Genomic DNA, 24,098 nt, shown 5'->3' with positions numbered 1-24,098 from the left:
ATTCCTGGGAAATGTAGTCCCTTGGGGCTGCTCGGAGCAGACTGCGCATGCGCGGTACGGGCGCGCAGGCAGCCGCGTGTGCCGGTGGAGGCCGCGTCGCGAGTGAGCGCCCGGTCAGTGTCGGTGCCTGAGGCAGCTCCGTCCGCGGCTGCACCGCCCGCCAGCACCTCCCCGCCTTCCCCCGTCACGGAGAGGCTCGTCAGCCCCCGCCGGAGATGTCTGGGGCGCGGGAGAAGAAGCGGGCCAAGAAGATGAGGAACCAGCCGGCCAGCGTCACGCTGCCTGCAGAGCCGGGGCCCTTCGCCGGCGGCGGGGGCAGAGCCTGCCCGTCCCCAGGTACGGCCGGCCGGGGACCCCCTGGGGCGGGTGTCCCGGACTCCTCAGCCCCCGGTGTGTCCGCCGTGGGAGTACTCAGGGCTTCGTAGGCTCCCTTAGTCCTGGTGCTGCCATAAGTCCTGTTAATATGGGAGATTCGTGTAGTCTCCGTCTCTGGGGTCTTTCGAGATCCATTTGGGCGCATTCCTATGTATCGTGCTATGGGTGACCGTACCTTGACTGCGGGGTTGGAGTAGGTGATCTCCAGAGCAGCTTTCCAGTCCTATCGATACCGTGACTCTGGCAATACGTGCTTCTCTGTGCCATCCATTCGATTACACAACAAATCACTGCGGTTCCTAGTCTTGAAGTGAATTTGGATGTTATACGCCATCCAGTGGCCCCCTTTCTTTTTCTGTCAGACCGCGGAGCTGCAGAAGGGGCTGGTTTAGCCTTCTGGCGCTGTGATAAATGCACTGGTTTTCCCTCAGATCAGCGTGCCCAGCCAGTTTGCCTCTTGGGGCGTGTGGCTCCTGTGTCTGTGGAAGGGTTTTGGCAGGAAGCAGCAGCGCCACTAAAATTGCAGTGTCGCTGCAGCGTTTTGTACACAGGTAACCTTTGCTGCTGAAGACTGAAGGATCCTGTCAGCTTTTATGCCAGACGCTTTCTCGTCTGTGCGCTTTGACCTCCCTCTTGTATGCTTTACTAGGACCTCAGTTTCCACCCCCCACGCTCCCATTTAGATATTTTGTTTCCGATAAATGCCACACATAAAAGGGCTTGTTACTGTGAGGCCTTAAGAAGTTGACAATTTGCATCTTTGTGGTTGAACAAAAACTGCTTAAGAGTCACTGGGTGTTTAGGTGACAAGAGTTCCTAAGCAGACAGAATGACATAACAAAATGCTCAGCCATGTCTGAGGATTTTGAAATATCATTACAGGAGTACTGCCAGATTAAACACATTTTTCTAATTTTATTTATATTGGGGATCTTCTAAGTTTATGTGATTATGATTTTCTGTTCTGTTAAATAGCGTGGATTTTCATCCCATGTAATGTTCTCTAATGTTAGTTCTCTGTTTTACAGGGCTATTTCGTAGAAAAAGGAAAGTAAAATTCTAAGTAAGAGTTATAAAACTATGGATCTCCATAGTAGCTGAAATAATTTAAAATTTATTTAGATATTAAGCCAGTCGCTGTTTTTCAAAATACTCTTCCATCTTCTGATTAAAATTTTTAGTTCCTCCATTGAGATGGTCTGTTTGTGATACGAGTTAATTTGGGACTGTAGGCCTACAAAGGTTTGTTGACCGAGGCAGTTCCATCCCTCTTTCCCAGCTATTTCCTTCTCATCTTCACCCCAGTGCCTGGACAGTGCTGCTCTCAGCCATTTCAAAAACTCAGGTCAAGGAGTTGCCACATAAAAGCTGATTCCTGTTTGCACACCAAATGGCTTTTTCAGCTGTAGTACTGCAGTTCTGCATGATGTGTAGTTGCAGCAGGCTGCAACAGAATTGCTGCTGAACATAAAGCTTTTTGCTTATTTGAAATGAAAAAAGGAGTTTCTTTGCCATTTTTTGTTCACATAAGTTGGTGCTGGAGGTGAAACTGCTCCTGGCTATTCTTCATGCCAATGGTAGCATTTTTGGGACATAGGGACAGGCTTGTTTAAGAAGCTGATCAACCTGCAAACTTACTTTTTAGTCTCTCACCCCATTCCTCTGGACACACAAGCTGATTTTCACTAGAAAAGCTCACTGAACTGTGTGGCCCCGTGTTCATCAAGCACTCATCTTGGTGCAGTGGGTGGGGTGGTGGGAATGGCTGTCTGGACCCTTTTTAGTCGGGCTGTCCAGCTTGAACTACCAGAGAGCCACACCTAAAGTTGTACTAGAAATCCTAACCAAAACTTAACTAATATATGATGTTAGGCTGAATATACATTAGAGATTGAATATGGTCTTCAAGACCCTCTTAAACTTTAAGGACTGCTAGGTGTTCTTGATGTATAGTGCTAGACAAAAATACATTTGCTTATAGGAAAAAATATCAAGGGGCAAGAGAAAAAAATAACTGCTGGTTTGGTACTAAATCCCTCACTGGAAAATAATTAAAATCACTACTGTGTTGAATGGACCAATTTCATTCCGGCTCTCAGAGGCAAAGTCTGGATTGGGAACCATCTTCACAATGTGCAAAAGTTACTTAATCTACTGCAGGAATGCTGCAGGACAGCGTAAAATTCTTATTTATTCCTCTAAGAACTTAATTCTTCTGATTTCTGATGACTTTTTCAGTTACATGTATTAAATATAATAGGAGGAATCTGTGATGTAGTTTTATGAGGAAAGAATGTAAAGTTATCAGTTAGTCAGACTGCTTTGTGTTTCTCTAACCTCTTTTCATCTTTAAACCTTCCAGGAGATGTTTGTTCTGAGCAACAGCATCAGCAGCAGAAATTTTCAAATCAGTCATCTGGGCCTTCTTACAGGAAAGACCAATATTTTTCCAAAGGTCAAAGTAGAGGAGAGAGAGGCAGAGGAAGAGGAGGATGGCAAGGAGGACGCCAGAGTGTTTCTGAGGAAATGCCAAAATACATAACGGGTTTGTATATATGAAAAGGTCATAATTTATGTGTCCAAAGGAATTTGCTGGTGATTAAGCTTGCTGTCTGTCTTTGTTTTGTGCAAGAGCAAAAATTAGAACTGATGCTACATTCTTCTGTTTTTCCTGATTTTCTCCAAAACACAGAAGTAGTTGTGAGCTGGAATGAATGACCAGCTGTTGTTCAATAGGTCCTTTCAGACTTCTGAGTTGAAAAGTTGCTCCAGCTTGTAGTGAGTGATATACATTTTGGTTTCTGTTTGCCAGCAAAATAAGTACTGACAGTCATCTCCTTTTAATGTAGCCAGTGAAACTGATTTTACCCATAATGTAAGTTAGAGACAGCTTAGCTTTGCAAAATGTGGCAGCACTCTGATAATAAATACATCTCCTTAAACTGAAACAAGATCAAGCTCTGGATTTTAACTTGATAATTTTAAAACAGTCCATAATATGATTACTGCTTCCTTTGTTTTTTCATGCTGAACTTCTTTTCACCTCTCTGAATACCATCTGAAAAGATTGCTATTCTAATGTATCAAAGAACTGTTCAATGCAAATAGGACTTGTTGATTCTACCACAGTTTTCAGATTCATTCATGTATAAATATTTGCTTGACTGCATCTGTAAGCTTCAGGATATCTAGATAATTGAAATTTCTTGTAATAATGTCCAGTACTTTTATGTTCAAGAAGAAGGTGTTGGACTGATGTACTTGGAGTAATTCCATAATTTACGTACAGTATCCTCGTCTTTGATTTTTGCTGTTTATCATGCTCTGATGCAGTTCTTTTCATTCCAGCGTCTACCTTTGCTCAAGCTCGTGCTGCAGAGATCAGTGCCATGTTGAAAGCAGTTTCGCAGAAGTCTTCAAACTCTCTGGTTTTCCAGACTCTACCAAGGCACATGCGAAGGCGAGCAATGAGTCACAACATTAAACGCCTACCCAGGCGGCTCCAAGAGATGGCCAGGAAAGAGGTACAAGTGCGTTTTACAGTATTTGATGTAGTGGGCATAGCTAATGCACAGTGTTCAGCTGTATATTTATTAATGTTAAGGACTGAAATCTGCAAAGCTTCCCTGGGTACCCTAAACTTTGACTGACATTTGGATACAAAATGAAGGAACGCCTCAGTTCTAGGTGGTAGCTCAAATAGGTCTGACTAACGCATTGGCTTTGCAATTGCTGAACATCTTGAAAAGTTCTTAGAGTAGTGATAAAAGAGTCCACCACAGGAGGGCTTTTTCAGGCAGTGCGTTGGTCTCAGGTGGTCCAGGAGTCTGCAGTAAGACCTGTCTGCCTTTTACCACCACAGCTTTGGGCTGTGCCCACGCTGGCTCAAGCCAGCACACTGACTCAATGATTCACGTATGGGAGGTACACTGGGGTTATTGGCAGGCTGTGTGCAGCTTAAGACTTACTTACTAACTGTTCCTGGTAGCTCATGAAACTCATTTTGTGGCAGTATTTCACCATTAAGTCAGAATATGCCTGTGGAGTTACTTGCTCCTTACCCACTGTGGCCTTCCTGTGTGTATAAAATTCAAATTAAAGAATTGGTTCAGGAGGATTTTATTGGGAAATGATCTTTCTCATGTTTGGCATTGACCACTTTACCATCTCTAGAGATTTCTTAAAGTGATCAATTCAGCTTGCTTGGTAAATTGTCTGTGTATTGAGGCTGACTGATAAATGTATTTATTGTGTTCTTTTTTGACCTTGCGTTGTCTTTTTCTTAAGTTCTTTGAGACCTTACCCTCTCCACCCTGAGTTCCTGAAGATAATTGTTTGTGGTTCAGAAATTGCTTTGAGTACTTCCCTGCCACACACCGACTGCATTTTAATTAGGGTGTGTTTTATTGGATCTTCCTAACGTGTATCTCTTATTTTTCTGTCTTGGTTAGCATTCATTTTGCTTTGTCAGTCATGACAAGAGGTGCAGTTCGGCCTGTTTTCTGAGAACTGAGGGCGGAAGGCATGGGCTATTTTGCATAGTTAGTCTTGTGCTCCATCCTTGTTAAATGTAGCTTTCTTTAATGTTTATGTTCTTTCGTGTCCTGCCTTTTTAATTTGTTTCATATGGTAACCTGTCTAACTTCTCTGTCTGTGCTCACATTTACTCTACCATCCTTGTTTCTACGCCGTATATGACTCATGGATTTTTGAGGTTGTTTAATTGATCCTGGTGCAACTTTATTTCCTCTGCTGTGTTTTCTGTCTTCAGGTCTTTTGGTGTAGTTTGTGTGTTTGCACGGTCTGTTTTGTTTCGTGCTTTCTTGCAGCTTGTCTTACCTCCATTATTTGCTTTTGTAAAGATTCTGTCTATTACTTTTCAGTGTTTGAAGTCTGCATCTTCAAAGTTATCTGTTTCAGTTCTGCTGCATTTTCTTCATTTGTTTTAGATCCCTTATCATGACCATTTTAATTCAAACATTTACCCAGATTATCTCTTATCTCTTCAATAAGCTTAAAGTTGTGCATTTTTCAACTACAAAACCCCATCCCTTCTCCATCTGCCTTTCAGAACCAGTCACCTGCCATTCATTCAGTGGCTTGTATTGCCACCTCTGTGGTGAATGATGGGTCTGATGGGAAGATACTTTCTTTTTTTTTCAGTTTTATTTTGATTTCATGTGTTGCTTCAGTGTTTTCACTGTTCTTGGTACCAATCTTCTAGCATTCTCTTTCCTTTGCTGTTCTTGTAACCAATGGTCTGTTATCAGATGTTTCTTGGTGAGCTTACAAAGGATATCCTAAAAATCTTTTTGTATGCCTTATAGTCCCTATTTCTTTCTATCACTTCTCTTCACAAAAAGGCAAATCAAACATTGATCGAGTCAAGCTTTCCTCACCAGCCATGCATTCACTCATAATAATTCAGATCTTGACTGGGTTTGGTTATCAAAAACTTGGTCAATACACCACTACAGTCCTTTCTTGCCTGCATCTATATATTGTAGTACCCGTAGGGTCCTACGTGGCAGTCTGAAGGTCTGTACTGCTTCTGTATGAATTCAAATCTCCAGATGTTTTTAATGTCACGTGGATTTGTGATATTCACATGAATATACTGATGTGTGGGAAAAACTTTACACAGGAAGTAGAAGATCTTAGTGTTCACTCTTAAGTGTCTGAATGCGTGGAGATTTTGTTTTATGTACGGTTTGCAGTCAAACCTTGACACACTTTGTGGATGTGGCTTGTGTAGAAAGTTTCAAAGCGTTAGTTACCCTCAAGAATTATCCAACATCAGAATAAAGTATACAATAATGTTAATGCTTCCTGTATCATTATATTTCAGCCTTTTTCTTTTCAGAATTTTGTTCTTGAGATTTACCTCAATATCCTTTTTACAAAAAACAGGCAGAGAAGGCCGTACACCAGAAAAAAGAACAATCAAAGACTAAATGCCGCAAAGCGAGAAGGCGCCACATCAATTTGATAGCAGAGTTTAATCACAGGCAAAGGAAGAGTATTTGGCTGGAAACACACATCTGGCATGCAAAGAGATTTCATATGGTAAAGAAATGGGGGTACTGTTTAGGAAACAGCCCTACAGAGAAGAGCTACAGGGCTTGTTACCGAGCCATGACAAAACACTGCCTTCTTCAGGTACCATGTTTACATCTATTTTCTGTATTGTTTTGCCAGGATGAAGTAATCAGCTGTTCAATTGTAATGAGTATTTCTGTCTCTGAACTACTGTTGTGTCAACTGTTAATAAAACTGCTAAGTATGAAATGAAAGATTTTATAATTGTAATTAGGGGTGGTGAGTAACAGAGAGAACAAGATGAGCCTTTAAAAGACTCTTATGGTAACTGTGACTGAAACACTACATTTTCAGTCTTCTCAAAAGTTAAGAGGTTAAGTGAAATCCTGTATCATCTTCCTGAGCAGGATGCTATTGAAGAGACACACTTTGTGCCATGTCCTTTTTGGTCTCTTGGTTTGAGAGGCAGGTTGGCCCTCAAATGAGAAATACCTGACAGCTCTCCTATAACTAACAATTTTAGAGAATGAAAAATTACTACTTCAGTGTAAATTGTGAAGTCCTGTCTGGTCCTTTCTCACCAGGCTCACTTTCGAGAGTTATTCTCACTTTACCACTATCCTGTTGTTTCAGGACTTATCATATTATTGTTGCCTGGAACTGACTGGTAAAGAGAATGAGCTTCTGAAGCAACTTGCTCGAATATGTAGCATTGACACAGGTAAAATTTATGTAGCTCAAAGGAAAGATTCTGAATAGACTGAAGGATGACCCATCATTTTCATTTTTTAATAATGTACAGAGTTGATACTGAGTTTTGATTTTGGGTGGAAAACTAATTAGAATGTGTCATAGTAGGGCTAGACATTTTTATTTTCTTATTAGGTTGCTTATTAATGAGCTAATTATGGTACAACATTAGCAACTCAGGTGCCAGACTGAATTTCAATTTTATTTTGTTTATTGAACAAGAGATTATTTTGTTTGTCAGTAAAGATCTTCTCTTTTAGGATTAACATTTCAAGAGTCTTGTTGTTTATCTGGAAGATTTGAGGGTTCCCTGAATCTTTACCGAGCAGATCGCTATCCTGAGGATATGCTTGGTCCTGTGACATTTATTTGGAAACCCAGGGATGGGTCTGAACACAGACAGTTGTGGATATGGGTGCATCCAGCTCTCAAGCAGGTGTTCTTCTATATAATTGAACTCTTATTTATTTATGCATAGTACAGTATTAATGCTGAAGGTGTCATCTGAAAAGTATGGAAGAGGTGAATATAATACATGACTTTAGGAATTAAAAGTTGGAAAACTGTTTCCACTGTAACAATATTCATGTTCTGCAGCTTGTTTTAATCAAACTGGTACGGACAGTGGATGCTGCTGAGGTGTTTAGTGTTTGAGCTTGTTAAAAGTCTTGTAGTGTCATTTCTTCAGGCTGCATGTGCAGTATGATGTTCGTGATTCACATCCTTTCCATTGACAGCTCCACTAGGCTAAGTTTAGTATCATCAGAGATAAACTTAATTTTTTACTTAGCTATCAGGTTTTAAACAAAAAAAAGTAAAATGTTGTGTGGGAGCAATTTTTCTTTTTTTAATTTGCATGAGAACAAATTCTTTGTAACATTCAATATTACTTTCAGCTTTTGTTAGCAAGCTCTTAACTTCAGCAGAATTAAGTTTATTCCTTTAAATCCAAGTAGGAAAATTAAATAATGGAGTGTAATTTTTAAAAGTGTACTTAAGCTTTGCAGTGCACTATATAGCATCCTAATCCAAACTTTATTTTTCTTAAGGACATACTGAAGGAGTTAAAAGCTATTTTTCAGTGTTCAGAGCCTAAAGAAATCTGTATTATGGAGCCTGTTACAACATCAATTCAAGAGGAAAAACAAATGGAGGTTGTTATGAGACCTGGCAAGAAAAGAAAGAAGGAGGATAAAGAAGGAGAGAAAGCTGTGCCAGTGAAAAAAATAATTGGTGACGGCACTAGAGATCCATTCCAGTCCTATTCTTGGATCTCTCACACTACTGGCATTGTGATCAGGTTTGTTCATAGTAGAGTCAGAAACTGTGGCCCATTAGTGCATAACACAGCTGAATTCTGGCTTAACACTATACTGGGGGGAAAAAAATATGTGTTGCAGGATTGTATATTCACCCGAAGTTTTTCTATTTCAGTGACAGAAGCATGGAAATTCTCAGATATCGACTGATTGGCCCCTTATCACACTCTGTCCTTACAGAGACCCTGAAAGCTGCTTCTGTCCAAACAGTAAGGAAGTTGGCAGTTTGGATGTTAGTGTAGTTTTGGTTCTTAGGATGCGCAAGCTTGTTTTTGTCAGAAAGGACCATAAATTAGCCTTTATAACAAGTAAGACTAGATAACCTATGTATTCCTCTGTTCGCTTCTTGTATTAGGCCTCTTGACCAATGCTGGTCTCAGGACAAAGTCCTATCTGAATTTTAAGTGGGGGTAGGAAGAAAATAACAATGATGCTGTTGAGCAGGCTGTATAGTTTCTGCTGTAGTGTTGTATTGTGCTGAGAGGTCCAGAATAATTCATGTTTTCTTTGACAAACTCTAGATCATGTTTCTCAAGCAATGTGCTAGAGCACCTAGAAGTAAAGGCCAAGATGTGTAAAGTGTAGAAAACTTTCATATTTTTAATCAAATATGCAGTTCCTCCAGGATTTAGGGGTTTTGTCCACCTCTTGGCACACAGTATCACTGTGATTTTAATGGGGCATCTTTTGTCTCTTGCAGCAAACCTGATGGGGCCATGAAATCTCTGACTTTCTATAAGAAATAATGACAGATTAGGAAATGTTGTGGAGTGCTTTGTTTATTTTTTTGAACACAGGCTAAATTGAAGAGCTTATTAGGGATTACTGGAAAGTATAGGACTACAGTGCATCAGAAAATTATTTTGGTTTAAAACATGAAGAGGAAGAAAGCGCCCATAGTAGTTAATGAAAACTGAGAGCAAATTCATACTGATAGAAAATAATAACCATTTGAATGTAATTAATGTGTTGTCTTCCAGGAGATGGCAGATTCAGAGACAGAACTGAATAACTGGTGGGTGGAAAACTGCAAGGACTCTGAAAAAGTATCTCTTCATCAATGCCAAAGTGCTATCTTTGAGCTGTTACAAGGTATTTGGGCATGTGGGTGCTATGGGAGGAAGGGGAAACTCTTAAAATCTAGTGGTCAAAAACTGGCATGTTAATGAGTTGACTTCAGTGTGGACATGCTTATTTTTTGCATGATAAAGACAGTGAAGCCTTTGAGAATGTGCTTAGATAATTACCATGCCATGGCAAAGAATTGAGAAATGTTACATTGAGGTTTTTTAAGGGAATTTAAATCCTCTGTGTAGTCCAAACTCTTAATAGATAAACTGAATCTTGTTTGTTGTCTTTGTAAACTTATATTTGAGATTTCTGATGGGATACACAGTCTGATGTATGCTCTCTCTCCCCCCATATGCCTCAAATGAAGACAATACCTACCCAGATAAGATAGTAGTCTTCTACCCGGAGTCAAAGTCTTATACCTTGCTTTATGAATGTTTGTTTCTAATTGACAGTTGTGCATTTGGCTGAATTGTAAAGTATCATAAAGTTAACAACATCTCCACTTTCTAGCAGTGAAGCAGGTAAGGAACTGGCTTTGGTAGATCTCACATTATACTCAAGTTATCTATTCACTGTGAGGCACTGAAGCAGAAATGAGATAAAACTTTTAGAAAACATTTTAAAATTTCCTTTCTTTGGAAGACAAGGATAAAACAAAACTTGTTGATTCTTTGATATGTGCCAAGTGCAAAAGATGAATTGACTCTGTGAGCATGACCTCACTTTTGTGCTAAGCATAAAATTAATTGCAAACCAAGTCTTGCATTGCTCTTGTTGACTTTCTTGGTCTTGGACATTTAACAAGCATTGGGGAGTTTTCAAAGCATTAGATAGAGTACTTTGGATTGCTTTGCTGGCTTACAGTGGTGTCACATCCCTGCAGGCAAAAACGCATGAAATAGTAGCGCAGAAAAAGATAACAACTTAATTGGTGATTTCATGGCATTGTTCATCTGTGTGTTTTAAAGGGATGAGTTCACCATCAGAAATGCCACCAGGTACAATACTTGGCCTCACTGTTGGAGATCCTCGAGTCAATTTGCCAAAAAAGAAGACAAAAGCCATGCCAGACTTTGAAAAATACCAAGGTAAAACGCCTTGCTTATGTTATGGTTCTTGTGGAACTGACAAAGGCAAGAGGTCCAGTTTCTCTCTACACTTTTGTTTTCATCTACTGTCATCTTCTGTGGATTGTCTCTTGCTGTTTTCCTTTAGCTTTTGATTTCAGAATGTTTCCTTCCCCTTTCCACAGCCCCTGGCAGAACAGAAACAGCTGGAAAGTTGCATAGGTTTTAGAACAGCAGTTGTGAGGGAGGGACATGCACCAAAGCTGGTCTTGTGCTCAGTGGAAGCCTCTGTCTGACCATACAGATGATCCAGGTTCGAATCCTGGCGAGGCCAACCAGGTGCTAAAAGCTGCTTAGTAAGTTTTGTTTGGTGCTTAGTCTTCCTGTTGCTCTTTATCTCTCCAATGAGATATCTGCCATTTCTGGTTTAGTCCTACAATGATGAAAGTTCCCATTCTACTGGGAAAAAGAGATTACTGTTGCAGAATTAATATTTCAGATGGCCAGGATGCTGGTTATGCTAAAAAGTGAAAGACACAAGCATGACTTCTGAAATTTTCATTTCAGTGCTGACTTACACGACATTTCAGTGCAAAATTCAAATTCAGCTGTATGTGAATGTTCTTGAAAACTGCAAGAGTATGTAAGTGTGTTTGTGCACAGTCCTGTGTAGGCATTCCCACTTAGGTTGACTGGACGTAGGTTGTCTAACCTGAGAAACATACTAGCCAGCTGGCAGGCAATAGCACACAGGATAAGTTGAACCTTTTAGAGACTTAAAAATAATACTTAATTTCCTTGATGATGTGTCTAGTGCAAGACGTTGGAATAATCTAGTCTTACCTTTCACTTAAATCATCTTGAACACCTACTTCAGTTACTGTTTTTTAGCTCTCTGCACAACTCTGTTATTTTCATTTTCTTACATCCTCTTGTTCTACACTATGTATCCAGAACAGCCTTTCTGTTAATTAGTTCTGCTAAGCTAACTTTCTCATCATTAGTGTTCCTGTTGGAAATGCTGTAGCACACATGATCACTACTTTGGTTCCTTCCTTCTGAGAAGTAAGGTGAGCTGTGCAGCACTTGTTTACAGGTACTGGCTTGAGCTGATAGAGGAGTTAGCAACTGCAAAAAGTAATTTGGCTCCCTTCATTCTGCTTGCCGTGACTGAAGATTTGTTCAAGGAGGCAGGATCAAGAGAACACATCTAGGTATTGGAAATGTCTAACAGTAGTGTCTCTCCCACTACCAAAGCTGGTTTTCCCTCAGGATGGATGGCCATGGTAAGGCGGTAATGATATAAGGTAGGAAGTCAAGAGGACTTACGTGTTTTTTTCCTGTGGCTGGCTAGAAATGTCCATCTTCAAGATCTTTCTAGCTGGGGTTATCCTTCGCTTGCAAAAAATCTTTCAAACCACAAGTACTCAGAAAACCTGGTGTTGCTTTCTGGTTTCTTTCCCAGTCTTTTTTTTTTTCCCATGGAATTTAAACTGCTTCTGTCCTCTGACTTTTATTCAGCAGAGGGAGGAGGTCCTTGTTCAGCTAGCAAGGGAAGGTAAACTGCCCAATACCTTCCAATTTAGGTTCTGCTAATTGACTTAAATGTTACACATGACTAAAAAGTTCAGAAGGCAGAAGATTGAAAGAAGACAGACAATACAGCTGTCTTCCAGTGGAAAATCAAAAGGACATCGTGGTAAGGGAGTAAAAAAGGAGTTGACAGCCCTTTTACATTTTTGTAGTTAGGGAGAGAATAGGAGGGACTGAAGGTCCAAGCAACTTCCTGATGCTTTGTGGGAAGAGTTACAGAATCATTCACAATTTTTGCATACCTTTTACATGTGCAGTGGGGGAATCCTATGGCATGAAAGTTCACATCTCGGGACTGGAGTCTAACTGCCACTCTCCTGTTTCCCTCCATATTAGTTGGAAAGAGAAGCTATTGTTACTCTCCAAAGACTATTGTTCCTAACCTAATTTTGTAGTTGACTTTGTGTCAGCTAATACCTATGATTTATTTCTGCCTTAATGGGTCTCTTTCTTGAAGCAGTTAAAAGCAGAGAATTTATATTGTTTTAAAATACTTCTAGAAAATTAATCAGTTTTTGGATATTAAACTCAGATACTTAGATAATTTTCTGATCAGGAGAAAGCATTCAAGTGCATTTGTTTTTGAAAGAAAAAGTAAAATTGTATATGTGTTAATAAAAGGAAGCCTAGACATGATCAATTACTGTGCAGAATCCACTTTATGTCCAATCTGTTCTCTATGCAATCATTATTCTTCTTGCCACTATTCACTGTTTCAGGACCCATTTATAAGATCTTCCCAAATTCAGGCTAGTTTGTAATCTCATTGGAGCATGGGCTCTTGTTGCATGTTTCACTGCCTTTATACACCAGTTAGAATCATAGAATCCTCTAGGTTGGAAAAGACTTCAAAGATTGAGCCCAGCCATTAACCCAGCACTGCCAAGTCCATCACTTTTATTTATTCATTTTTCTTATAAGCTTCCTTGGTTGGCTGGCAGGTTTACAGAAGTTAAAATCAGTTAAATATATGAAGGAGAACCTATTGAGGGCCACTCAGTGCAAAAGAGTCACCTCTAACTGAAGAAGTTTGTAATCCACAAGTGGCAAGAAACTAGCAGAGTGAAGAAATGCGACACAGTGTACTGATTCTAGTGTTTTACTCTTCCCTAGGACCCTGTTATTGGCCACACTTGGAGTCAGATTAGTGAAATACCCAGCAAGAATTACATCAAAAACAACATATTCCTAAAGATTATTCTAGTTTGCCTTAGCATTTTCACCAACATTTTTCTAATCAGTTTTGTGCCCTCATTCCACTCATTCTTCTGCTAAGAGTAACCTGGATATGGAGACTGTCCTCTTCACTTTTCTGAAGGGCAATTTGTTCAGCTGAAAAAGGAAGGAATTTAATCATGGCACATAGCATACATCACTATAGCAATAGTATCATCAACATTTCTGCAGTAACACCCACCCCAAAAAACTTACACTTCTCTAAGATCTGTAATTCCATTTCAGTGGTATTAGTTTTCCCCTTCCGTAAGAAAAAAAAATTATGATCCTTAGAACTGCATAAACTTTCTGAGCCTTGATTGTGTTGTAGCCTTACTCAGATGTGGTAATATTTTGAGATAATCTCAATTTAAAATATGGTAGCAGTCATTAGTTTGCCTTAATGGCATGTCATGTTTGTTGAGCAATAAAAAGGCACCATTTCTGTATTACACACTTTTTTCCCTTTTTTGCTTCCTGGACATTCAAATGCTATTAGGATTAGTATTAGTAAGATTGAAATGCCGCTGCATATGTTACCAGATTCTGTATGTAGATTAGCCTTTCTTGTTCTTCAGTGTGTATAAAAGCCAACTGATTTTCTTAGAAAATCTTTACTAACTTGCATTTGTTTGTCAAATGAGTGAATAGTTTAGGTAAGTTACAGCCACACCTTTGCTTGTGGATTGTCATATGTGCAGTCTGTGAAACTGATACACATCTGTCCATATCACCTTTTTTAACAAAATGCTGTTCTAAGGTATGCCTGAGTAGTTCTGCCCTGTGAGTGACATGCGAACAAATCAAATGTAATTTCAGTCTTTCGCAGTCAATCTCACTTTTGAATGCATATGTGTGTGTGCAAGCTGTGTGTTATGGACAGGTGCTGATGGGATTTAATCAAAGAACTGTCCTCATTTCTTCAGGCTGGAGGATAAATCATTTTCCTCAGCAGCTTTATGCCTTCTGGAAATCAAGGCTCCCAGTAAGCAGCCAGTGCTTACTGCCAGTTAGTGCTGTTCTTTTCTCCAGTTTAAAGTCCACTTCTGGCATTTTGATGTGTATTTACTTTCTTCTATGGGAGAAAGCAAATTCCACTGCCTTAAAAACCAGTCATCATGGAGTATGGTGAAGCTTTTAAATGATGCATCAGTGAGATGCATAGAAGGAAAATACACCATGAAAGATACATGAACTGAAGTTCCTTCTGCAGACACAGAGCCTGGGTCCTTGCTGGTAAACGCACCTCTTACCAAGGTTTAGGTGTCTGTTCTCACTGATGCTGATACACACACCCCTATGTACATAGGACTCTGAAACTGCTTCCTAGTTTTTTTTTTTTTTTGCAAAAGGAAAGAAAATTTACAACTCTTAGACCTGTCTTCTAAGACTGTTCAGATGCAAATCAGATTAACAGCTTGAAATGGAGCAAAACGTCCCTCTGTCTGTAGTGCCCCTCTGCCTGTAGTGCGTAACCACCAGCCACTTAACACCAGCAGGAGTAGCTTGTCACTGAGCTTTCTGTGCTTAGTAATGGAACTTCCTATTTCCTGTACTAGCCCTAACATCTTTCACTGTCATCAGCAATTTATTCATTGGTAGGATTATTTCCCCAGCAATCTTAAAATGTGGACTGAAGAAAATGGGAAAGAGGTAAGAAATGAGTTGGTGTGAGGATTTGGGATTATGATATGCATTACAGTATGCTTACTAGAAAGAGTAAATTCTCCAAGGTCAGTGGGGAACAAAGAGAAAGAATGTACCAAGTTAGAGAAGAGTATTTTAGGCTAGTAAGGAGGATATTGGGAGGGTGGTGGTGATGGAGAGAGACTGATTTAAAAGGGCTTTCTATAGATTCATGCCATTATAGTATATAGGAATTGTGTAGGACTCCGAGAGTATAACAAGAGTAAGACTGCCTGAACTGTGGTAATAAAAATAAATGTTTAAAAAAAAGCAGAGAAAGTTACAGTGAATAATTTACATTGAAGGAATTAGATAAGTTTAAATAATTTAACATAAAGTGATTCTGATGTTCACAAGTGCTTTCTGCACAGAAGATGAGAAAATTTTGTTCCTTACCTTCTGTTTGCTTGTAATTATGTGCCTTTTCCCTTGGTCATCTCTAAGAGTCAAGAAGAATTCACCAACACCACCAACATCACCACACAGTTTTGTTGCTGTCTTTTCTCCCTCTGAGGCATTGATATTTGCTCTATCTCCAGACAAAATGGGCTTTTCCTCTATGAGTGTTGAGGTCTCTTAGGTTCCTGCTCAAGTTCCTATCCTTAATTTTTGGTCTGAGAAGGAATTTTTCCAGCTTAATTGACAAGGATTTCCTTTTTAGTTGTATTGCTTTAAATTTGAAGGAATGCCACCCTAATCTGATAATTTCTCTAGTATTTATTCTCACATAAATCTAACTCATTAGCAAGAATGCATAACAACTTGATAACACCATGAAACTGTCATAAGTGCTGCCCTAGTTAATATTTCTTGTAAATGATGTTGCAACTTTTAGCAATGGTGACATCTTAAAGGTATGGATTTAAAATAAATAGTTATTGCAGTTATGTTTGGCAGTACCTATTGTATTGTTATTACGACCGTATAGTCTGTATCGTCTGTGCTTGAAGTCTTTGTCAACATTAACTGGAAAAATTTGCAGAACTTTTTAAAAAATACTTAAGTAATTTAAAAAAGGTTTTTAAAACAAACCCTGACATATTATGTTCTTTTAATATATAAGACTTGAGTAAGAAATGAGGAGCAGTCCCTCTTAAGTTTTAATCACAGAACTATTAATAGGTTCATTGTATGATATGTTGGTAAGAATTATTTTACTTAAAATACGGATCAGCATGCATTGCATGGAGGCTTTTAATCCGTAGGTCACTAAAGGTAGGTATACATTTCCTTTGCTTAGACTGCAAAACTGAAGAAGAGATACGTTATTTAATACTTCAACAATCAGTTTTAAAGCTGGAAGTGTTATTTATCTTCAGGGATGTACTCAATTGTTACTTGTGCTGACATAAGCAAGAACAATCCCTTCCTTGATGCACAGAGTCTGAAAAGATCCAGAGTGGGAAAATAGTGCTAAATAAGTAGTTGCATGCTAGTCATATCCATACAAATATTTCATCTATGTACATTTCTTAAAGGTAATCCTTGGTTCTCTTACAAGTTTACTTAAATTTATTTCAGGCTTTTTAATGTTGCTGTTTCTGATTTTTGCCAAACCTGTTGAGTTTCACACTCTGTGTGAAAGGTCAAATTCCAGAACATTAAAGTTGGCATGTGAAGATCTAATTTAGATTGCCATGTCATTTGTAATAAGAAATGTGGTAAGAAAATGCCAGGTTAGTGCTTCTAACACTAACAGTTTATTTCATATTTGGTATTTGGAAAAATGTGTGATAGTAACATGCTCCAGAAGAAGTGATACTTGTTAAGCTTTTAATAATCTTTCCTTGGCTGTCTGCTCATTGTACTTACGATAGTGAAGTGGTTTTGGAAATTCGGTATTTAAACCACCAAAATTGTTTGAATTTTTTTTAAAGGTTCTCTTCTTTTCTAGATAATGCTAAAGTTAGGCAGCTGTACCTGAAGGGTGTACCTGTAGACTGTGCTCACAGCTTTATCTGGAACCAGGACATCTGTAAGAACGTCACTGAAAATAAAATCTCAGAGCAGGTAACTAAGTAGGTGAATTGCCACAGAGGAAATGGCTAATGGTCTGTAGAGCCCATAGAAAGAGGCTCTTGTCAAACTTATATAAATTCAGGGTCTATCAGTGTCATAATACCCAGTTGCTGAGTTGAAATGGTTTGTTGTAGCCTTTGCATAATGTTCTTGCACAACCATTGTCCATGACTCGAAAGATTTACTGGATTGTCTACAGGACTCAATAGTTACAGATTTATGCATCAGAAGGGCTTGGAATGGGATTTCCCTACATCACATTGACTCACATGCAGCAGGTAAGAAGAATGAATGACAGAGGTTCTGGCCTTTCACTTGTAGCCAGGATGATTCTTCTGACAAAAGAACCGTGGAAGCTGCAAGGAAATAAATCATCTGGTTCTGAACTGCAGCACATTATGCTGTGGGCATTCTGGCCAATAATTTGTAATTTGTAGAGAACTTTAAATTTGCTGTGGCAGGTTTGAAATCTATCTTGGCATTTTCATTGACAATGAAGGAGCAGCCCATAAAGTGCATGGGTAAATTGCACTTTATATAGTGGTCTAGTCACAAGAGGTGATAAACTTTTGGCACCATTGTATCAGAAAGAATAAACACTTGTATCACAGAAACATCTTTATAAATATTCTGTTTTAGTTTTGTGCTCTTTCAAAGTGGCTGACATAGTGTAAAAAAAGCAGAGTACTTAGAAAATATGACACTAGCACATGACAGTTAATCAGCACAATCTTTTTGTAGATGACAGTGTTTCTTCATGCTATCATGAAATATAATGTTTACCTTATAAAGCAGAGCATCTGATGGTCTATTTTTTTATAAATGTATTCTTAATGTTGTACAATGGAATATAACAACTGGTGATTGACAAAGCCTTAGTGCCAGCATGCTTTATGTGAAAGTGTTTCATGACCAAATGTTCTTCCCATCTTCTTGGACGTTGTTCAGATTTGCTCTATGTATTGACAAACTGTCTGAAAACACCTGTTCAGTCTAGTCTTGTGCACAAATCTGTAATATGAAATTGCAAAATGTGTTTTTCCTACTTCATCTGTATTGTACTTTTTTTTTTTGCCCTGAGTTTCAGTACCTGCTCTCCATCATGGACTGTGAAAGTAAGAAGGGGGAAAAAAAAGTACTTAATACTATTGAAATAATTTTTCATATCTTCATGAAATTCTGTTCAATTATATAGTGTATTACTAGTATATTTTTCCTAGCTGTAACCTCAATTTCTCTGTGTCTTGGAAGGGTATCTAGAAGAGGGAAGAATGGTTACTAACTTACAGGAAATGTCTCCTCCTTCACAGGACTTAAACCATTTGAGAGCTCAGTTACTGGTACCTGGATCACACCTTGATTTGGGTCCTTGTGAATCTAAGATTCCCATACTGTTGGTGCAGCAGCCAGGGAAAATGGCTGGAGAAGATCGACCAGGATGGGGGAGTGGCTGGGATATCTATCTCCCAAAGGGCTGGGGCATGGCTTTCTGGATTCCTTTTGTAAGTGACTTTGATGCCAAAGTGCAAGTAAATATGACCATTTATATAATTTAGTTTAAATTAATTTATTTTAGAGCATTGTATGAGCAATTCATAATTACAGGATCAAAATCCCCCTGTAAAATAGGGTATATGAACTGGTTGATGACTGCAGCTTGGCCTTGAAACCTTAAAAATAAACAATAGCTTTGCTGTTGGGTATAACTGCCTACATGGCAGTCTAAAGGCAGCAAATCAGTGGGGCATCAGGAGAGAAAGCTGAAGCTGTAGCTTCTGATTTTGTGGTTCTACAGGCATGTGCCCCTAAAAGGGAAATCACTTGGTGCCTGCTGCTAACCTGTTTCCAGCTTGGCTATCTCCACCTCTGTCAACAGCCTCGTTGCCTCTGATTTGGGAGAGAGTTTGAAACACAAAGTTTGAGTTGAGCTTGAATACTTTTCTGATGCTGTTTGGGGAATCCTGCTTTGAATACTTAGGTGGCAGTTTTAATACCTTTCTGCAGTTAAATTTATGCTTTTTGAATGTGCAGGGGTATTAAATGCAATGATAACTTGTATGGTTAAAATAAATTAGGCAGTGATTGTCAAAGTAATACAACATTCCTGGCAACGTACAAGATCAGAACTTGCGAAATTCTCTTCAGTTTTATTGATAGTTTTTCAGAATTAAAGAGCATGACTAACATTTTGTTGAAATGAGCAGGTAGAACTGTAGAAACCATACTTAACCTTAATTTTTGAAAACTAAAGTGTTAGACTTTCAATTTTCTAAGGTAGTACCTTCTGGAGAATTAATATTTTGTTTCGGTTAGGAACCCAGAATCAGTACAAATATTGCTTTTTGGGTATTTGCTTTTTATAACAGATATATCGAGGTGTACGAGTCGGTGGCTTGCAAGAAGCATTAAAGCATTCTGAATATCAAAGAATACCTCACACTCCAAATGATTTCCCAGACTGCCAGGCAGGAATGCAGTTTGCCAAAGAACTGAAAACCAGTCTTCTTGAAAAATTCAAACGGTAATGTTAACTTAAACATCAATTGCAAGAATGACAAAAGTGAATCCTGCTTAAAATATTTCCTTAATTATCTGTTGTGTTCACTTAAACTTGGACTTAATATTGAGAACTTTCACTAATGTTTTATATCTTAATATTATAAAAAAGAATCCTAGATATATTTAACTCTGCTAAACAGGGCATATGAATTAAAACCTTCTGTTCCTAGAGACATGTGCAGTTATAGGGCTGTAACAAGGCTGCAAAACTATAAAATAAACAAAGCTATTTCCAGTTCCCGAAGCAGCAAATGAGGGAGGAGGTAAGAGAATGGAAAGGCAGAATACCAAAGTACATGCTGAGTGTTAAAGAATAACTTAAGAATTAATTGAGGTACCTCTCAGTGTCTGCTCTTAAAATAAAAGGGATTCTGAAGTTTTCCTTCATTTTCACTGCAACAAACACAGAACTTAGCCATGAGTATGGCGTAGTTGGAAGTGTCATCTGCACCAACTGGTGTTGGTTCCCCTTCCAGCTAGGAGAGAAAAGTAGTTCAGAGGGAAAGGTGGTGGTGTCAGTCACAGCACAGACATTTCCAGCATGGCTCAAAGGATATGGTCATCAAAGATATAGCAGGGTTGTCTAGATTGTAACTTTAAAATTCTTGTTCAGTGAGATTACAAAGGGAATGCACAGGTAACTTTTTGCTCTAAAGACTTGATTTTGAAAACAGAAAACAATATTAGACTAGCAAAGAAGTAGAAATCTTTTTGAAGTGTTAAGTACCAAATAAGGGTGCAGGAAAGAAACATTCTTACCTACTTACTTGATTTATCGTTTAGACGTCCACCTGCAAAAAGGGCAAATTATGTCAAGCTGGGCACTCTGTCTCCTTTCATCTGTCCTTGGGGGCAGCTGACAAAGAACTGGGAAGGAAGAATGAAAGCTTCAGGAGGATTTGTACAGCCTTCTTCACATCCTGAGTGCTGCACAACTGAAGGGCATAATTTTTGTGACCCCAAAACAGAAGTGGTCACAGAAGCTTCCCCAGAGACTGGTGAGGTAGAGGAGACCATGGAAATAAGTTCTGAAGGTGCCCTAAAGACAGAGAATGTTATGAGCACCCAAGTCTTTGGTGAAAGAGATGAAACTAAGACAAGTGACTTTATTGTTCTCAGGTATTGCAAAATAATACACATATTTTTAATTGGGAATTGTTGAATTAGGAAAAGAAGAGCCCAGGCTTGATTATTAAGAAGAATTATTAAGGGAATTATTTGATCCAAATACAGTGAGATTAAATAGTTTTGCATGGTTCAGAATTTAGTGTGAGTGGAAGTCCTTCTGCTTTTCCCTAGCAAACCTTGTGACTAGATAAAAGTAAATTCTTGAAATTATCTTAGATTTAACACTCTGGAGTTTACTGTATTCTTAGACTTGCCATATTCTGGCTGCTTCCAGGTGGATGGAGCTTTTAGAGGCTCATGTTTTTGATTTTAAAACTGTTGCTGTGAACGTCGTCTTGCATTCTCTTCTCTAATACATCATCACAGGTGATTCTTGCACTGTAAAGAAAATAGAGAATCTCCTGCAACACATGAGGGCAGCAACAGTGTTTGGAAAGTGTTTGAATGCAAGTCTTTCATTTTTGTGCAGTTACTGGGGAAAAAACATTGGAAGTTCTGGACTGCATTAATGTCACTGAGGGTTTTATATTATTTGTGGTTGAACAAGTGTGGGGGTTTTAACAAGTGATGTTACCTTCCTTCTGAAGATGACACATGAATTCCACTCACCCATGTTCTTTTTGTGCTAAGACTCAAACGAAAACCCTAGGGCTTTTTTTAATCTTGCTCTTGCAAATATGTGGGCTGCTGGATTATTGTTGTACTCCTTGTTAATAAGTATCCATGATGTTTATTTTTGAAAATTTTTAATAGGAGTGAGAAACTATTGATGCAGTTATCAGCCTGGTGCTATCCCACTGCTGGAAAAGATCGGCGAATCCGCCTTATTTCTCGACTGGGGCAGAAGGAAATGACTGAAGATGTTTTTTTGCCAATCCTGATGAGCTACCCAAGGGCTCTTGTCTGGGTCAATTTGTCACTCTTGAGAAAGGGGAACCCTGAATTGCATGCCATGATTTGCATCCCAACAGAAGACGATTTGCTGCATCTAAGCAAAGACAAACTCTTCTGTGGTCCTCAAGAACCCAAACATCGTGACATATTCAAGGACAAGGTACAGAAACAAAAAGAGGAGAAGAAGAAGAAGAAAAAGCATAGCATGAAGGCTCTAGAAGGTGCCCCTCTAAGCTTTCCAGATGGAGAAACAACTGAGGACCATGATGACCTCATTCTTGGCCTTTGGTCAGATGCCCTTCCAGATGTTACTTCCCACTGCTCCAGGACTGTCTTGGGATATGTCACTCAAGGGGATTTTTCATTGGCTACAGGGTGTGGAGAAGCTCTGGGTTTTGTTAGCTTGACAGGATTAATTTATATGTTATACTACCAGCCAGCAGATAAAAAAGGGCTTGTTTTGCTGAGGACTCCAACATCTTTACAGTACAGATTTGCAAGACTTAATATTGAGGTTTAAGTATCATTGCAATGCAGTAGAATGCCAAAAATACCAAAGAATGTCTGTTTTATGCTCTGTGGCCTTCCTAATTTGTCTCAAATTTGAGGTTATTCTGAGCCCATACCTCTCTAAGATTATGAAATAAATAAAAGGCTTTTCAGCATTATTCAAGAAAATAACTAATGCATAAAAATAGTATTACTTTTGATGTCTGCACTGCTAAGGATTTCTAACAGATCATTATCATGATCCCGTGTGTCTCGAAAAAAGCATATTCTTCATTTTTCTCCTTAAAGCAGTGGATGGTATAACAATATACAGAAAGCCACCATTTTCATTTTAGAAATCTTAAGTCAGGTGGACTGTAACTTTTCAGTGCACTTTCACATGTAACTGCATGCAATCTGATCCCATATATTTAGCAAGTGGCATTCCTGGTTCCTCATACCTGAATACATGTGGCTGCAGTGCAAAGCAGCTGAGTAGAGAAACAGCACAGAAAGCTGAATGCTTAAATGAAATGCAAATAAAATATAGCCCAGCTGTATAATTTTTATTTACAGTAACTAGAGCTTTTAAATTGGAAAGCAAATCAGTCTATCTCTCTAGTCTGAAAGGTAATAAGCCTTTCAGATGTAAATTGCTGGTGGTGGGTCAGCATACATTTTGTGTTAATAATAGGGGATATTTTTGTTCCTTAAAACAGATTATTTTTGTATGGAATGTGCCAGGAATGAAGGTTTCTTCATGTTACAGTATGGTTCATAAATGTTCAAACAGTCATGAAACTTATAAAATATGCTGGGGGATGAAGGGAGAAAGGTGTTTGATTTGGCTGGGGCAGTATGGGTAGGTTGTTTGGGTTTGGTGTTTTGTTGGGGTTTTTCAATGATAACCTTAAGCATCTAGCCATTCTTGACTTAAGCAGCTTAAAAAGAAATTTACAGTCACTGTAGTTTAGTAACAGCATGATACAAATATATACCAATTGGTAAAACTACTCTGATATTATCATGTACAAATAAAAATGTAATCTATTCTTGAGTCAGCAGTCTATTGACTAAGCCTGATTCTTAGAGAAATTAAACATGGATTAGTAATGATTTGTCTTTCTAAGGATCAGTCTACAAATTAATTCCCTTTCTTGCAGTTTTGTTTGAAAGTCTTAGGCAAACAGACTCATGTTGGCTGGAGCTGTGGGAGGAAGGATTTAGTGTGCCTTACCCCCAAAGTTATTAAAATTTAGGACCATTTTTGGATTAAATATAGCACACACATAGGGGAGTGGGGAGAACATCTCTGATCACAAGGAAAGTATTGGAAGTGGGACTGGATTTTTTTTTTCTTACTAAAGTCTTCAGAAGACAGACTGTAGAGTGAGCTCCACTGGTGGGACTTAGGGGGACATGTGGGAGAGAAAGATGCAGCCTCCATCACAGCTTGGACCACAGCTCTGTGAGAAATCATGCTGGATGGCCCCAGCAGCACTCACCTTTGATGCACCTGATAAAGCAATCATCATCCCAGAAGGGCCCTGAGAAGCATCTGCAGGAAAGCCAGCAGATGGCCCCAGAGGAAAAAGCTTGGTGCTGGCAGCTGGGATGGATTCACACGCTCCTGGCCGTGTAAGTGCTGCAGCCTGTAGGTATGTGTGAATAAGGAGCGCCTGAAACATTACAGCCTGGCTGCTCTGATCACATTCTCTCGTGGTAATAATCCTGGATTTAATGAACCTTTTGAATAGTGAGCTCGATTGAAATATTTCTAGGATCACAGTTTCCAAAGCTCTGCTTCATGGGAAGAAAGGAGGAAAGGTGATATTTATATGGTTTTTATCTTTGTTGCCTCCCTCATAATCTTAGTAGATGCATATTTTTT

The 24,098-nt window shown here is 39.0% G+C and overlaps 1 protein-coding gene across 2 annotated transcripts; it reads left to right on the top strand.

Annotated features, from left to right (window-relative positions):
* Window positions 1-81: 81 nt before the first annotated feature.
* POP1 (POP1 homolog, ribonuclease P/MRP subunit) lies at window positions 82-23,617 on the top strand. Of its 2 annotated transcripts, XM_071554099.1 has the most exons (15): window positions 82-336; window positions 2,738-2,920; window positions 3,724-3,899; window positions 6,286-6,534; window positions 7,048-7,135; window positions 7,425-7,600; window positions 8,214-8,464; window positions 8,599-8,692; window positions 9,464-9,575; window positions 10,526-10,645; window positions 17,013-17,128; window positions 18,448-18,639; window positions 19,504-19,658; window positions 20,480-20,815; window positions 21,578-23,617. In XM_071554099.1, the coding sequence occupies exons 1-15, from the start codon at window positions 216-218 to the stop codon at window positions 22,236-22,238; spliced, it is 3,030 nt and encodes a 1,009-aa protein (XP_071410200.1). In that variant the 5' UTR covers window positions 82-215; the 3' UTR covers window positions 22,239-23,617. The 2 variants fall into 2 exon arrangements, with proteins under 2 accessions (XP_071410200.1, XP_071410201.1); XM_071554100.1 differs by lacking the exon at window positions 20,480-20,815.
* The last annotated feature ends 481 nt before the right edge of the window (window positions 23,618-24,098 follow it).

This window comes from Pithys albifrons, chromosome 4 (assembly GCF_047495875.1).
Source record: "Pithys albifrons albifrons isolate INPA30051 chromosome 4, PitAlb_v1, whole genome shotgun sequence".
Lineage (NCBI taxonomy): Eukaryota > Metazoa > Chordata > Aves > Passeriformes > Thamnophilidae > Pithys > Pithys albifrons.
This window is presented reverse-complemented; position numbering and strand designations above follow the sequence as displayed.